The sequence below is a fragment of the Bubalus bubalis genome, chromosome 4, assembly GCF_019923935.1.
Source record: "Bubalus bubalis isolate 160015118507 breed Murrah chromosome 4, NDDB_SH_1, whole genome shotgun sequence".
In the NCBI taxonomy this organism is placed as follows: Eukaryota; Metazoa; Chordata; class Mammalia; order Artiodactyla; family Bovidae; genus Bubalus; species Bubalus bubalis.
Window position 1 is genome coordinate 14230765 of NC_059160.1, and position 14391 is coordinate 14245155.

At 50.5% G+C, this 14391-nt stretch overlaps 1 protein-coding gene across 1 annotated transcript; it reads right to left on the reverse strand.

Annotated features, from left to right (window-relative positions):
* Window positions 1-1227: 1227 nt before the first annotated feature.
* On the reverse strand, window positions 1228-10503 carry FGF23 (fibroblast growth factor 23). The gene is made up of 3 exons (XM_045165256.1): window positions 10031-10503; window positions 3782-3885; window positions 1228-2194 (listed from the first exon to the last, which is right to left on the reverse strand). The coding sequence occupies exons 1-3, from the start codon at window positions 10224-10226 to the stop codon at window positions 1757-1759; spliced, it is 738 nt and encodes a 245-aa protein (XP_045021191.1). The 5' UTR covers window positions 10227-10503; the 3' UTR covers window positions 1228-1756.
* Window positions 10504-14391: the final 3888 nt, after the last annotated feature.

The following is a 14391-nucleotide window of genomic DNA, read 5'->3' on the forward strand; positions in this document are numbered from 1 at the left end:
TCCAAATAAATAAATAAATATTGCCATGTGCTAAGGGACAAAAGACTGTGGGGCTCCCTCGGCTCTGCCAAAGAGAAAACCCCAAAGAACCAGTTTTCTGCCAAAGTCCTTTCCATGGAGTTCTCCAGTAGCTCTTATACAGTATACTAGTATCTCCGATGGGAAATGAAGACTATAGAGGAAATAGTTGCCAAGTACTGCTATTTAGTGTCATACACAGTCTGAGTGTTTCAAAATAGGAACCGGTCCTTCAGCCTAAAACCATCAGGTGAGGGCAGTGGATCAGTTTCTACGATTGGGTGCATGATGAGAAGCGGGGGGCGGCAGGGAGGGTGGTGAGGTGACTGGGAGGAAGCTGCTATTCAGATCTGCCCTGCTTGCTCACATTCTCCTTTTCAGGTGGCCATCGAAACAGAGGTAGGAACGGGGCCCCTGAGGATGCCTAAGTCATCAGCGCCCTGCCTGGTGCTCCATTGTCTGTAAGTGAGAGTCGGTATTCCTCAGGATGCCACTGGGGCTTCTGGGACTGAAAACTGTCTTTGGTGCCCCCAGAACTTCCAAGTGGAGTAACACCCAGACGTGCCAGCCTAGGAGCCTAGCTAAGCCTCTGGCCATGGCTGCAGGGCAGGTAGGGTGGTGATGAAGAGCTGATAGTGCTGGCTTTTTCTAACTCCTGCACTGGGGTTCCCAGTCCTGGATTTCTTTCCCCAGGATCCTCAACGCCACTTCGTGAAAGGGCACAATTGCCACAAAGACCCCAGAACCCACAGCAGTGTTCTCAAGGCCCCTCCCTGCAACAGTTGTGTAGTTGGGATTGCCACTCAACCTGGAAGCAGAGACTTAGCTAAACGCCTCTAAGCAGAGTTTGAATTTTTTTCCCCTTGGAAAAAACAAATCCTAGCAGGGTAGATTCTCTGGAGCCAAGACTGGATCCCCTCTTCAGGCTCAATTCACTCAAGCCAGAGGTGATCCAGGAGGCAGAGCTGTGTCAGGGCCGCAGGGGTCACTCTGGGCCCCAGGCTTTGGCTGCAGAGAGGGACAGGGCAGGGCAGGGGGACCGCCCAGTAGGGAGGGGATGTTTCCACCTTGATCCCTTGCCTCTGGTCTCTGAGCAGTCATTCTGGCTAAATTTTGACCAGCCTACCGCCAATCTTGTGGACAGGCTTTTCCAGAGATGCTTAAGGATGTTTGCGAGTAGGATTGCCCAGTCCATCTGTTAATGTCCTCTCGGGTCAAGGTCAAGCAGGGTCCAGGCAGATGACACAAAGTAGTGGGTAGTGGAGAATCGGCTGGCTTGGGCTCTCCCCTTCACCACCCTGGCTGAGAGGTGGGCGTGTTGAGGGGATAAACTGCTTAAACCTTTGTTGCTTTTTAAATTTTGTTTGTTTTGGCCCGCAAGGTATGTGGGATCTCAGTTCCTCCACCAGGGATCGAACCCACATGCCCTGCGTTGGCACGGCTTAATTTTAACCACTGGGCCACCAGGGAAGTCCCTAAGCCTTTGTTCTTAATGACTGGACTGATGGGGAGGACAGGAGAGGGAAGAGGAGAGTGGGCGGGGACACCTCTCCCAGGGGTGCGTGGAGAGGTGGGGTGAGGAGTTCCATCCCGCAGGCCTCAAAGGGCGATTCCCCCTGGAGCAGGGAGTGCCGGACTTCCCGGGGAGGGAGCCGCCACTCCACTCCACTTCCTCTGCTGGGGGTGGCAGGGGAACCTGTCCCCCAGGAGACGACGTGGCTTTCCCAAGTCGGGCGCCCTAGGAGAAGCCGGGGAAGGGCCGGCAGCGCTCGGCGCCCGCGGAGCCAGCGCGCACGTCCAGCCGGTGTCCGCGGAGCACCCCTAGCGGGTCGCTGGCGGCAGGGCCGGAGTCCTCGGCGCTGGGCAGCTCCTGGGAGCAGGCGGCGGGCACGGGCGTGGCGCGGGCGCGCGGCTTGAGCACGCTGAGCGGGTCCCCGCCGTCGTGCGCGCTGCGCGTGTGGCGCCGGGGCCGCGCGGTGGCGGCGAAGTGCGGCAGCGGGATCTCGTTCCTGCGCGACAGGAACTGCGCGTATGGGGGCGGGTTGGTCCCCGGCAGGAAGGCGCGCTTGGCCCGGCCCAGGCTGACGAGGAAGCGGTGCTGCGGCGAGTGGTACACGTCGTAGCCGTTCTCCAGTGTCCGCTGCCGGAACCGGCAGCTCTCCGGGCTGAAGTGATGCTGCAAGCGGGGCGGGGTGACTGGGGTGAGCCTGGAGCCTGCGGGGACGGGACACGACCAGCCGCACCCCAGGGACCCCATCCCTCCCATCCGCTCTGCAAGAGCCGTGCCTTTAAAACCCCTTCGTGCCCTGCTGGGCAGAAGGGATTTCCACTCATTTCTAAGCTACCCGGCCCCCAGCGCGGTTCCTCTCGGCCCGCCTGGGGACTCCCTGGCGGTCTGTGGCTGCCTGGAGCCACGCTGGACAAAACTAGCTTTCTGGAGGGAGGCCGACTTCCATGCAGCCTCGTCCTGCCCTGTCACTGCCTTTTAAACCCTTTTTGGGCTCAGCGGTGACTTGGGTCAGCCTTTTCACCTGGACAAAGGTGGGGTGAGGTTTGTGGGGCCCCGCATAAGTGAGGGTGCTCCCAGCCGAGACAGAACGTGGGAATTCAGGACATGAACTTCATCACCAGATGACCTAGGCAATCCTTCACTCAGCCACTCACTGGGGCTGGGTTTTGCCCAGTGACTGCTGGGACCTTTGCAGAGTATGCCATTTAATCCTCAAAGTCCAGGAAAGAAAATGTTAGGCACTGAGTCGTGTCTGACCCTTTGTGACGCCGTGGACTGTAGCCCGCCAGTCTCCTTTGTGCGAGGAATTCTCCAGGCAAGAATACTGGAGTGGGTTGTCATTTCCTTCTTCAGGGGATCTTGCCCACCCAGGGTTTGAACCCAGGTCTCCTGCACTGTAGGCAGATTCTTTACCGACTGAGCTACCAGGGAAGCCCCAGAGTCCAGGAAGTCAGTATTTTAAAGATGAGGACTCTCTATATGCCTGTATGTGGTCAACAGGTATTTTCATATCTATTAATCTATATTTGTTCAACAGATATTTATCTGCTCTGGGTCAGATTCTGTGGTGGGTGCTGGGACACAGCAAGCAAACAGAAAGTAATTGCTGTCTTGGAATTTCTGGTGGGAGGAGCTCCGGAGCTCCGCCTTCCTGCGCCTGTTCTAAGGCCTGATGTTTGGAAGGGCAGTGCTGCCTTGTAGGTCGGAAAAGCCCTTGCTCTCCAGCGCAAAGCAGCTGTCACAGCTGGGACGGAGAGAATTCCTTACAGACCTTGAATTGGGGGAAGCCCACAGGGCATATGATCCACATCCCCACCCTTGACTTCTTCCAGGTCAGGAAACTGAAGTTGACAGATATAGGGGACTTGCCCAAGGTCACGGACATCTAGGAACAACATCATGAGATGCCAGTGGCTCCTCACCCTTTCTTTCTAACGGACTTTACAATATGAACGGATGTGACGTGAGGACCTGGGCTGCAGACAAGGTACTGTACCAGGCACAAAAATGGGGACAAAGGGGAGCAGGTCAGATTAGAAGCTGAGAGCCCAGGAACCATGAGCTGGACGTCCTGGGTTCAGACCCCAGTTGTATAAACCAGAGCGTCTGATACTTAGATTGGTAAAAGTCCTCAGTGAATAGATCACCAAGATACACTGCAAGTGGAAATCTTTAAGCTATAAGGTTCTATGTTTTGCCAGAGCTGTGAGATAAGTATTTGCAAATAATAACCCAGCACAGAAAGAAACTCACGGATCCAAAAATGTTGCCTGTGAAGTCCATGCAGAGGTACCGCCTGCTCATCACACCTGTTATCACCACGAAGCCCGCATCCTCTGACCTGATCATCAGGGCGCCTGTGGAGAAAACCATTCAGGTCCAAACCTGGCTTCACATGTGGTCCCCACCTCCAAGAAGCCTGCCTTGATTGATCTGAAGGGGCAGGGTGAGGACTTCACAGAACTCTCCTCACAGTTGTCCTTGTTCAGCCTCTTTCTTCTGACTCCCACTTCCCCACGCCCCTCCCCTCCGCCTTGCCTCCTGTTTCTCCCCTGCCTGTAGGGAGCACCCCAAGCTCCCAGCATTCTTCTACTCGTGCCAACACGTTTCTCTCTCCCTGGACTCTGTTGTCCCTTTTGTTTGGCTCATACTTTTATTTTTTGACAGTATGGATCTTAGTTCCCCATCCAGGGATCGAACATGTGTCCCCCCTTCCCCCACACACTGGAAGTGCAGAATCTTAACCATTGGGCCACCAGGGAAGTCCTTGGCTCATACTGCTTAATGTTTGCCATGGTGGTCACATTCTCCCAAGCTTTTGTGATTTTGAAATCTATGCCCAGATGTCTTTCAGGAAGCCAGATTGTACTTGGAGCCTGATCCTCCACCGAGATAGCTGTGTGGAGCCGGCGATGCAGAAGTCAGCACCCTTTCTGTGTGAATCTTCTCCTCTCCTTTCTGTGTATCCAGGTCACTCATGCTCCAAGGCCAGGCTCATATGTCACCATTTTATGGAGACTTTTCTAATCTCCCTCATCTGCATGGACTGTTCTTTCTTCTCAGCCCCTCCAAACAATGCCTCACCCCATCAGAGCATGTACCTCATCACCTGTGTTAATAAGTTTATGCCTCTCTAGGGTGGAGAAGCAGGTGGTTTAGCTTTCCATGTTGAATGGATGCAGGGAATTGCTTCTTGCTTCTTCATCACTATTCTTTTTCCTTTTCTCACTTGCTGGTGCCCCTCTCCCCCAGGGGCAGCCTCTCTCAAAACCTAGCCCTGGGGCTTCCCTGGTGATCCAGTGGTTGGGAATCCACCTGCCAATGCAGGGGACACGGGTTCGATCCCTTGTTCGGGAGATTCCACATGCTGCGGGGCAGCTAAGCCTGGGCACCACAACTACAGAAGCCCACACGCTCTAGAGCCCGTATTCCTCAGCAAGAGATGCCACTGCGATGAGAAGCCCTTGTACTGCAATGAAGAGCAGCCCCCCACTCGCCGCAACTAGAGAAAGTCACGCTCAGCAGTGAAGACCCAGCACAGCCAGAAATAACAAATGAGTAAGCCCCTAGCCCTGGACAAGAGCCTGACAGCCATTCACACTACTTACACCCTGAGTAAGTGACAGCAGCTCCCTTGCCCACCCCGTGGAGACTTGCAGTTTTAAGAAGTACCAGTGACTAGTTAAATAAAGTCTAAAGTTTCTGTTTTGTAGCAAGGGTACAAGTAGACCATAAAAGGTGTGATGCGAGTGATAATTGAGCAAGACTTCCTCCCCAAATGCTGTTTAATTTCATGACATTTTCTACTAGGATCATTTGTTTAAGTCTCAGGGTCTCTTCCCTTAGCCAACCAGAGAGTTGTTCCCCACGTGTCTCATTTGGCCTCAGAGTCCCCAGGGAGGTAGTTCAGGCAGGGGTCTTCTAGAAAGGTAGCCTGGAGAGCTGTGAACGCCGGGCCTGTGTGCCCAGTAAGTGGTGGCGCCTCCTGGGTGAGTTACACCCCAGATACACCCCCTGTGGGCTCCATGCAGAGCCCTCCAAGGACAGCTACAGGCAGTGCTCAGACCCTAGGTGAGCTCAGAACAGTCAGAAGGATGACAGGCAGAGGCCGTGAGGCTGAGAGTGAGCCAGAAAGAAGCCCAAGTGGAGCGGTCATTAGTTTCCAAGTGTGGCTAAGGATTAGTCTTGACAGAAGCTTCTGGAAGTGGGGTGGGTTATGGGAGGTGCAGAGGATATGAAATCCTCCATAGTGGCGTCTGTTGGGGTGTCTCAGATCTACAGTTACTGTTGAGGGAAGACCTGAAACATAAGGAACAAGAAGCTGTTTCTAGCCTGATGATTTTTTAGTCTAGCTGGAAAAAAAAATTACACTTCATAACTGTTTTTGAGAGATTGTACTCTGAGTACTTGATATATTTTAAATTCTCAAAACAGCTGCTATGGGACTTGCCTACTGGTCCAGTGGTTAAGACCCAAAGTTTCCATTGCAGGGGGGCTCAGGTTCAATTCCTGGTTGGAGAACTTAGATCCCACATGCCTTGGGCACTAAAACTAAAGAAATAAAAATGTATTTTTTAAACCCCCAGCTTCTATGTTGTTAATGTCACCACTATTAATGTTGGAAATAGCAACCTCCCAACTTAAATGATGAGGAACCTATGGCAATATTCAAACTCCAGTCCGTGACCCTGACATCCTCTGCCCACGGCCCAGGAGCTCATCTCCAACTGAGGTCACGACAAGCCTCAGAAGACACAATCAGGGGCCAAAATCCAGGCCACGGCTATGAGGCTTCCAGGTCGTGGTGCCCTGGAGGGGGTCAGGAGGTTCTGAGCCAGCAGCCCGGAACCCAGACACTAAGATTCTGTTCCCCATTACGCCTCTTCCTAATGTTGTAGCCTCAGCAAGTCATCGCTCTCATCTCACAGCTGTGCTGCCTGCTCCCCCGGGCTGCAGCAGGATCAAAAGGGACGATGCTGTAAAAGTGCCTTGAAAATGTTTAGCAGATGGAAGGCTCCATGGAGGGTGGCTGGCCTGCCCTTGACGACAGGCCATCATGTGGGCCGTCACCGGCAGATGCCTGCGTCCCTCTGGGTGGTGTGTGTGGTGTTCAGGGCCACTGCGGACAGAAGGCAGCCTGCAGAGGGACAGGAGCTGCTGCTGTGAGGGTGCGCAGGCTCGAACCAAATCCACGGGAGCCGATGAAGAAGTCTAGCAAAGGCAAGAGCTGCTTTCCTTCCCTGGTGCAGGGGCCCAAGGCAGGTCTACACAGACCCATGGGCAGAATTTGGCAGAAAGAAAGCATCAACCAACCCCTGGCTGCTGGGGCCACATCTGTTGGAGCCCGGCAGGTGTGAAGGACATTTCCTTTCCTGATGCCGTGTCTGTGTACCTGACCCCAGAAGAAGCGTGGGACCCGGTCCAGGTGTGCTTTAGGTCACTTACCATATGTGACCACAAGCCACTTATCTGTGTTCCTGAATCTCTTTTCTCATTTGGAGCACAATCATTTACCCCATTTGGTCGACTTCAGGATGTAAGGAGATAATATTTTTATCCACTATAAACACACTTTCTAAATACCAGTGATTGTTACTATGACCATTTGCCTCAACCTCTGCTGTAAAAGTGAAAATTTTCTGCCCTATTCTCGTCTCATGGCCAGTTAGTGATAAATAAGATGATGGGTGTAAAAGCTCTGTGTTGTGTGTTAGTTGCTCAGTCATGTCCGACTCTTTGCCACCCCATGGGGTGTAGACCGCCAGGCTCCTTTGTCCATGAGATTCTCCAGGCAAGAATACAGGAGTGGGTTGCCACTTCCTTATCCAAAACAGCTTTGGGGTCCCCAAAAGAAAGATATTATTTTGAAAGATTAAAAAGCCCAAGGATGGTTCAGCTTCATGTAAAGAAAGTGACACTGGGGAAGGTGAAGGAAGTAAAAAGTTTAGGATCTAGAGAGAGATATTAACTGGGAGTAATAAGCATCTCCTTGCTACTCTTGCCACAAAGTGGGGCTCACGGGGTTCAAGAGGGTGACCTTGTTTACAGTAGGGAGGAGATACAGGCTTCAGAGGGGTTCCCTGTTAACAGCTGTGAGTCCTGAGGGTCTAGCATCTTGTAGCAGATAATTTAATGATGATCAACAAACCAAAGATGGGCTGAACACTCAATGATTCATCAAAATTCCTCACTTATAAAAGTTAAAATAAAGAATTTAGTAAAGCACATTAATCAAGTCAACTGCATTTTACTGGAAATGCATAATTAACTGGGAGGGAAAATACACCCTACATCTTTCCATCAGTGTAAAACCATCGTTGGTTTTACAAAAATTCCAGCATTGCTTGGTGTTCACTGGGGACGTCATTACAAATTCTTTCTCGGCCTGGTACCTAGCTGTGTTACCTCGTTACATGTATCGGTGTTTCTTCTTTCCTTTTTGGGTACCTTTTATCTTAGCCTACCTCTCTCTCTCTCTCTCTCTCTTTCTTTATCTATATGTATGTAATGCTCATGATAACTGATCTGAATAATATAAAAGTTTATACAAACTAGGAGAAGTGTCTCCCTCCCACCCCTGACTCGGTCCCTTCCCAGGTTTCTTAATTGGCAGAGACACAGGCTTAGCTAGGACCTATATATGACGAAAGCACATTTCTGGAAAAAAAAAAAAAAAAAAAAGATCTGAAATCAGTTCATTTCACTTTGCTTCCTCTCAGTGATTTTAATTCATTTCAACTAGCGCTCTGTGCCTTTTGGGGGCCTGAGGTCAGTGGCTACAAGAGGGAAAACTCTCTGATTCATTCTGCAAACTCAGTAGGCTAAGCCCCGCCCCCACCGGCACCACTCACAGCCCTCCCTCCATCCCCACCAGGATGCATCTTTGGGGGCTTCCTTTCATCAAAGGAAGATAAGTTTTAGAAGCAGTCTTTAATTGTCTGCAGCCCTTTCCATCTAGGGGAATCACAGTAATGTACCGTAAGCTACTTATCCTCATCTTGAAGGGAGGACGACCCTCAATGAGAGGTGCAAAACCATGTTTCCCAATAGTCTCTTCACAGCGGGAAGACATGAAGGGTTAGAACCCTGGAGGTGCTTGAAGGGCTGGGTCTTCTTCTGAAGTCACCTTAGCTTTGGGGAATGTTGGACACCTTGCAGATGCTGCTAAGTATCCATTGAATAAAACACGCACTCTGTTGGCGGCAACAACTGTATCCCGATTTAGTTCAGATTTTTGCCATGTGGCTCAAACTTGGCTCCCAAGATGTTGACGCCTGAATCCTACCATATTCCCCTGAGTTCTGGAAACCGTTTGGTGTTTGGGGAGACCTTCTTCCTATCTCCCGTCACCATCTGCTGAGAACTTGAGGTCTGAACTCTCGGCTTTGCATGTTCATCTGTCTTGCTACCACGTTTAAGGCCCTTTGATTCTTAACAGAATGAATGTCTTGCATACAGCAAGGCCATCGCAAAATTACTGAATCATTCCGTGCAGCAATAAAGGGCAAGTCATTCCTACAATACACTTTTTAAAATTAAACAGAGATTGTGATTACTCTTTCTCTCCTCTGATTGAATTTTGAATCAGTTGGCAGTTTTCTGTATCCTTAGAGTAATTTTTACTAGTTTTCATAAAAGAGAAGACCATGTCTTTTTAAACATCCATCCTCTTCCCACCCCATTTTCCCTTCTGGGGACATCGGAAGCACAGGTAGTTGGCTGACTATTGTAGACTGTGGTCCAATTTTCCACAAACCTGATCTTTAAAAACATTCTGATTGTCTTATGTTTTCAGTGAGTTTCCAAGCAGCTCAATTTGCTACTAGGTAGACCTTTCAGCTCCACAGAGAAGACTCACTGGCTCATAGCAGCCTGGGTACCACTGAAGCCCTCAGTAAGGTTGTTGGATAGATGAGTGGATGGATGGGTGTGTGGATTCACTGGGTCAGACTCATCAAGACAGTGAATGCTGTCTAGTCTAGTCTTTGATGCATTTTTCCTGAGAACTTTTACAAGGCCAGAATACTAGAAGCCCGGAGTTGGAAAGAGCCCCTGGATTCATCTATCCCAAGCCTTGGTCTGGTACAAGAATCCTCTTTACAACCTCCAAGGCTAACCCAGTCCAACGTTCATGAGCATAACTCAGCGTCTACTGACTGGTCTGGCTTCTCTTCCTCCCAGCCTCCTTGTCTATCATTTGTACATTTTTATGACTCTTTGGACAGGGCAAAGGGGAAGAGGTTGCTCTTTGTGGGAAGACAGATTTTAGTTAAGATGGAAATTATTCTGTTGGGAGAAACCAATAAACACTAATTGGGGAGGTGACAGAATATTCTCCCGAGGTCTAAACACACACACACACACACACACACACACACACACACTGGACGAGGGTCTAGGAGGCTGCATTTGCCCTCTGGCCCAGCTAAGGCCTCCCCAGGCCCTGCAGGTGGATCCTCAGAGCAGCCAGCTTCCCCCCGGCATAGGCGGAGCCCCACTCACTGTAGACGGTCTGCTGCGGGGAGCCATCCACGTGCCCGTCTCCGTGGATCTGCAGGTGGTAGCTGTTCCTGGCCGTGGCCGTGTACAGGTGGGTCAGGCCGCCCCAGCTGGAGCCCAGCAGCGGGGAGCTGTTGGGATAGGCTTGGACCGCACAGCTCAGGGTGCAGACCCAGAGCCCCAGGCGGGCCCCCAGCATCGCAGCTTTCTGAGTGATCGGTGCTGAGTCTGAAACCCGACCCTGCCTCCCTGACTCTGCCGGCCTCTTTCTCCTCTTCCTTGCTGGTTTCTGGCCCGAGGCTCCTCAGCTGCATTCCCTCCTTTTTTCCCCTCGGACTTTTAAAGGGTAGCAGTGTGACATCAAACAGGAAAAACTCCGCCGTCCACATCCTCTGTGTTGTAATCAGCCCATTTGAAGAGAATACAGGGATCTCTGAGGCTCACGGAAGGCACGTCGGTTCCAGACACACACACACACACACACACACACATAAACACACACACCCCTCAATTTCAAGCCAACGCTCCCAAAAGTGAATGATGTGTGGGCAAAAGTTATCTACGACTCTGGGCTGTCTGCTGACCTGCCCCACTTCCACCAGGAAATGTGAAGGCAGCCAGCAGTTCTGAAAAAATCCAGCTTCAGCCATGCAGTCGACAGACGCCTGTGCAATTAATCTCCCATCAAGTCCACTCATTTTGCTTCTCTCCCAAACGAGTGTTTTGAATTCCAATCAGGAGCTGTGCATCCAGAACGTTCTCTGTGCACAGTGCTAGGTGGGTGTCTGGAGGGATGCAGAAGTAACCCAGGTCAGCATCAGGCCATGGCATCCTCCAAGACTCCATCCTCGTGAAGATTTGGGAGCCAGAGCCTGAGGCACCCAAAGCAAAAGTTGCCGCCTTGGGAAGGATTCGAAATGGGAAGGAAGGATAAAGACCCAAAGTCACTTCTCCTTTATGAAATGCTGAGGTTCGATCGCTTGGTTTCCCTGATGAGGACTGCCCAGGGCCACTCCACCAGTATAGTGGTCTCCCCGGCAGTGTGGAGTTGAATTCAGAGAGCTCGTGAAGATGGGATGTCTGCTGGCCATGCCCAGGGAGCAGCGCCCAGGAGGGTCCCTGGAGCAGAGCTGCAGGCCAGGGGTCCCCACAGTTAGTCTTTAGAGGGCCTGGGTCCTGGGACTGGATGTGTCCTCTGATTGGAGGAGAGAGATGTAATGCCTGCCCCAGGAGCCCTCAGCTAACACAGGAGGCAGAGAAGAGTCAGGAACTATTACACAAGGCATCACGGGGTGTGAGGTCACACAGATGCAGGCACAGAAAGCTGGTGTTTGTTATTCTGCACGTATACATGTTTTCATAGTTTATAAAAGCATTTTCACATGTATTTGCTCATCTGATCTCATGGCCACCCTGTGAGGTAGACACACCAGGCATTAACAATATTTTAATTTTATACACAAAGAAAGGGAGCTCTTGGGGTTTATATGTCTGGAGTCACAAATCAGATGAGCAGGAGAGCAGGGACAGCGTCTTAGTTTCCCCAGGCCGCTGGCCCCATAATAATCCTGGTTACACATGGCACTTACAGAGAGCTTACTAAGCGCTTTACATATCACTCATTTATTCTTTATAGTAACTCTCTGGGGGAGGAACTGTTACCTCCTCTGTGTAGATGAGGAGGCTGGTGCAGACAGTTTAAATAACATGCAGCTTATACCGGGAGTGGTTGAGTTTGAAGCTGCATATTCTTTTTTTTTTTTTTTTAACTTTGCATAATTGTATTAGTTTTGCCAAATATCAAAATGAATCCGCCACAGGTATACACATGTGTTCCCCACCCTGAATCCTCCTCCCTCCTCCCTCCCCATAACATCCCTCTGGGTCGTCCCAGTGCACTAGCCCCAAGCATCCTGGCATTGAAACATGTAAAATATCATGTATGAAACGAGTTGCCAGTCCAGGTTCGATGCATGATACTGGATGCTTGAAGCTGCATATTCTGAGCCCACTGCGGGTTGGGGCTGAAGTCATGAGAGCAGGAGAGGAAGGACCAGGAGCAGAGGTGCACAGTGCTCCTCACCTGGACCCAGGATGTGTCTCTAAGACAGGGTGCTGATGCCCCAGGTTAGAGAGAAGATTTAGGACAGTTCAGTGCTATATGTGGGGCTTCCCTGGTGGCTCAGGTGGTAAAGAATCCTCTTGGCAGTGCAGGAGACCTGGGTTCCATCCCTGGGTCGGGAAGATCCCCTGGAGGAGGAAAGGGCAACCCACTCCAATATTCTTGCCTGGGAAATCCATGGACAGAGGAGCCTGGTGGGCTATAGTCCATGGGGTCACAAAGAGTCAGACACGACTGAGCGACTAAACCACCACCACGGATGCTATGTGTCAGACAGCCTTCTTTAGGAAGAGTCCCAGAATGGTTCATACAAAGAAGCCCATGCCTCAGTGAACTGAAGAAACAGCTTTGAAGATTGAAGTGCAAGTCATTCGGGAGCACCTGATGGTGGGTAGCACTGTGAAGCCGGCCGCAGGTACTGAGAGCCTTCCCTGTGCCAGAGCGGGCAGGGGAGGAGTTACAGAATACAACGAAACTTGTCTTCAAGGGACCCACAATGTGATCCTGTAATTTGTTCCCTACAAGTTGCCTCCTGAGAAGGACTGGATGGCCAGGATGGGTGGGGCTTACCAGGGCATCTGGAGGAGGGACAGATCTCTGGGTGGATGCAGTGGTCAAGGAGGACTTGAGGGCAAGAGAGGCTTGAGGGAGACTCACAGGGTGGACGGGGAGGGGTGTCCCAGCCCCCGCCAAGGCATGGTGGGACGCAGGGCAGGTGTCTTGGGAGGAGGATGTGGGCATTGGCTCCAGTCCCAGATTGGTTGGAAGGCAAACCTCCCTGGCCCCTTCCCTTGTTGGGAGGTAGTCTCAGGGTGGGTCAGGGATTTCTCTGCTTTGTGGGACTGTGAAGCCCCTGTCTGCAGAGGAAGGTCTCTGCTCCCTACCTGTACGTCTTCACGGTATATAATTTCAACTGTGGTTTCCCCCGCCATCTTGCTCATCCAATCCCTGGAGTCAGGGAAATCAATGCCTAAGCCTCCAGGAGGGATGGCCTTCCTGAAAACATCACCCTGTATGTTGTTCTGCTGACAGTTAGTGCGTTTCCTAATATCCAATCAGATTCTCTCTTCCCCAATGCATCCACTCAGTCCTCACGTAAGTGTTTATAGGAACCCTATCTTACAGTCATGCTTTGTAGGAAGTCTTTAGGGAAGCCTAAGAATGAAAAAGGACAGTCCTGCTCTTCAAGGAGCTCATGACATGCAGGGCAGGAGACGGCTAGCTTCTGTCTGGCTCTTCCCAACCTACGATCTGCGTCTACACCCAGCATCCCATTTGATGCTCTGACAGTCCTGTGAGACAGGCTGTCAGGTCACTTTAAGAACTTTACATCTCAAAACTACGATGAAGAACCACCTCACACTGGTCAGAAGAGCCATCATGCACAAATCTACAAATAATAAATTCTGGAGAAAAAGGAACCCCCCTACACTGTTAGTGGGGATGTAAATTGGTGCAGCCATTATGGAGAGCAACATGGAAGTTCCTCAAAAAACTAAAAATAAAATTGCCGTATGATCTAGCAATCCCACTCCTGGGCATAAATGTAGAGAAAACTATAATTTGAAAAGATACATGAACCCTATGTTCGTAGCAACACCATTTACAATAGTCAAGACATGGAAGCAACTTAAATGTCCATCAACAGATGAATGGATAAAGAAGATGTGCTACATATATGTACAATGGAATACTAATACGACTCAGTCATAAAAAGAATGAAATAATGCCATTTGTGGATGGACCTAGAGATGATCATACTAAGTGAAGTAAATCGGACAAAGACAAATATCACATGATATCACTTCTATGTGGAATCTCACATATGACACAAATGGACATATTTACAAAACGGAAACAGACCCACAGACATAGAGAACAGACTTGTGGTTGCTAAGGTGGAGGCAGGTTGGGGAAGGGATGGACTGGGAGTTTGGGATTAACAAGTGCATGTATATATATATATATAAACCATGTATATTAACACATATAAGCGTATGTATAACTGAATCACTTTGCTGTACACCAGATACTAATGCACATTGTAAAGCAACTGTAGTTCAATAAAATACACTTAAACAAAGCTCATCAGCGCTCAGTCAAGAATCAATACCTCCCAAGGTGTCCTCCCAAGTCCCCCCAAGGGCCTTTATTTTGGGAAGGCTACCAGGACCAAATCTTCCCTGATAGCTCAGTTGGTAAAGAATCTGCCTGCAACGCAGGAGACCCTGATTTGATTCCT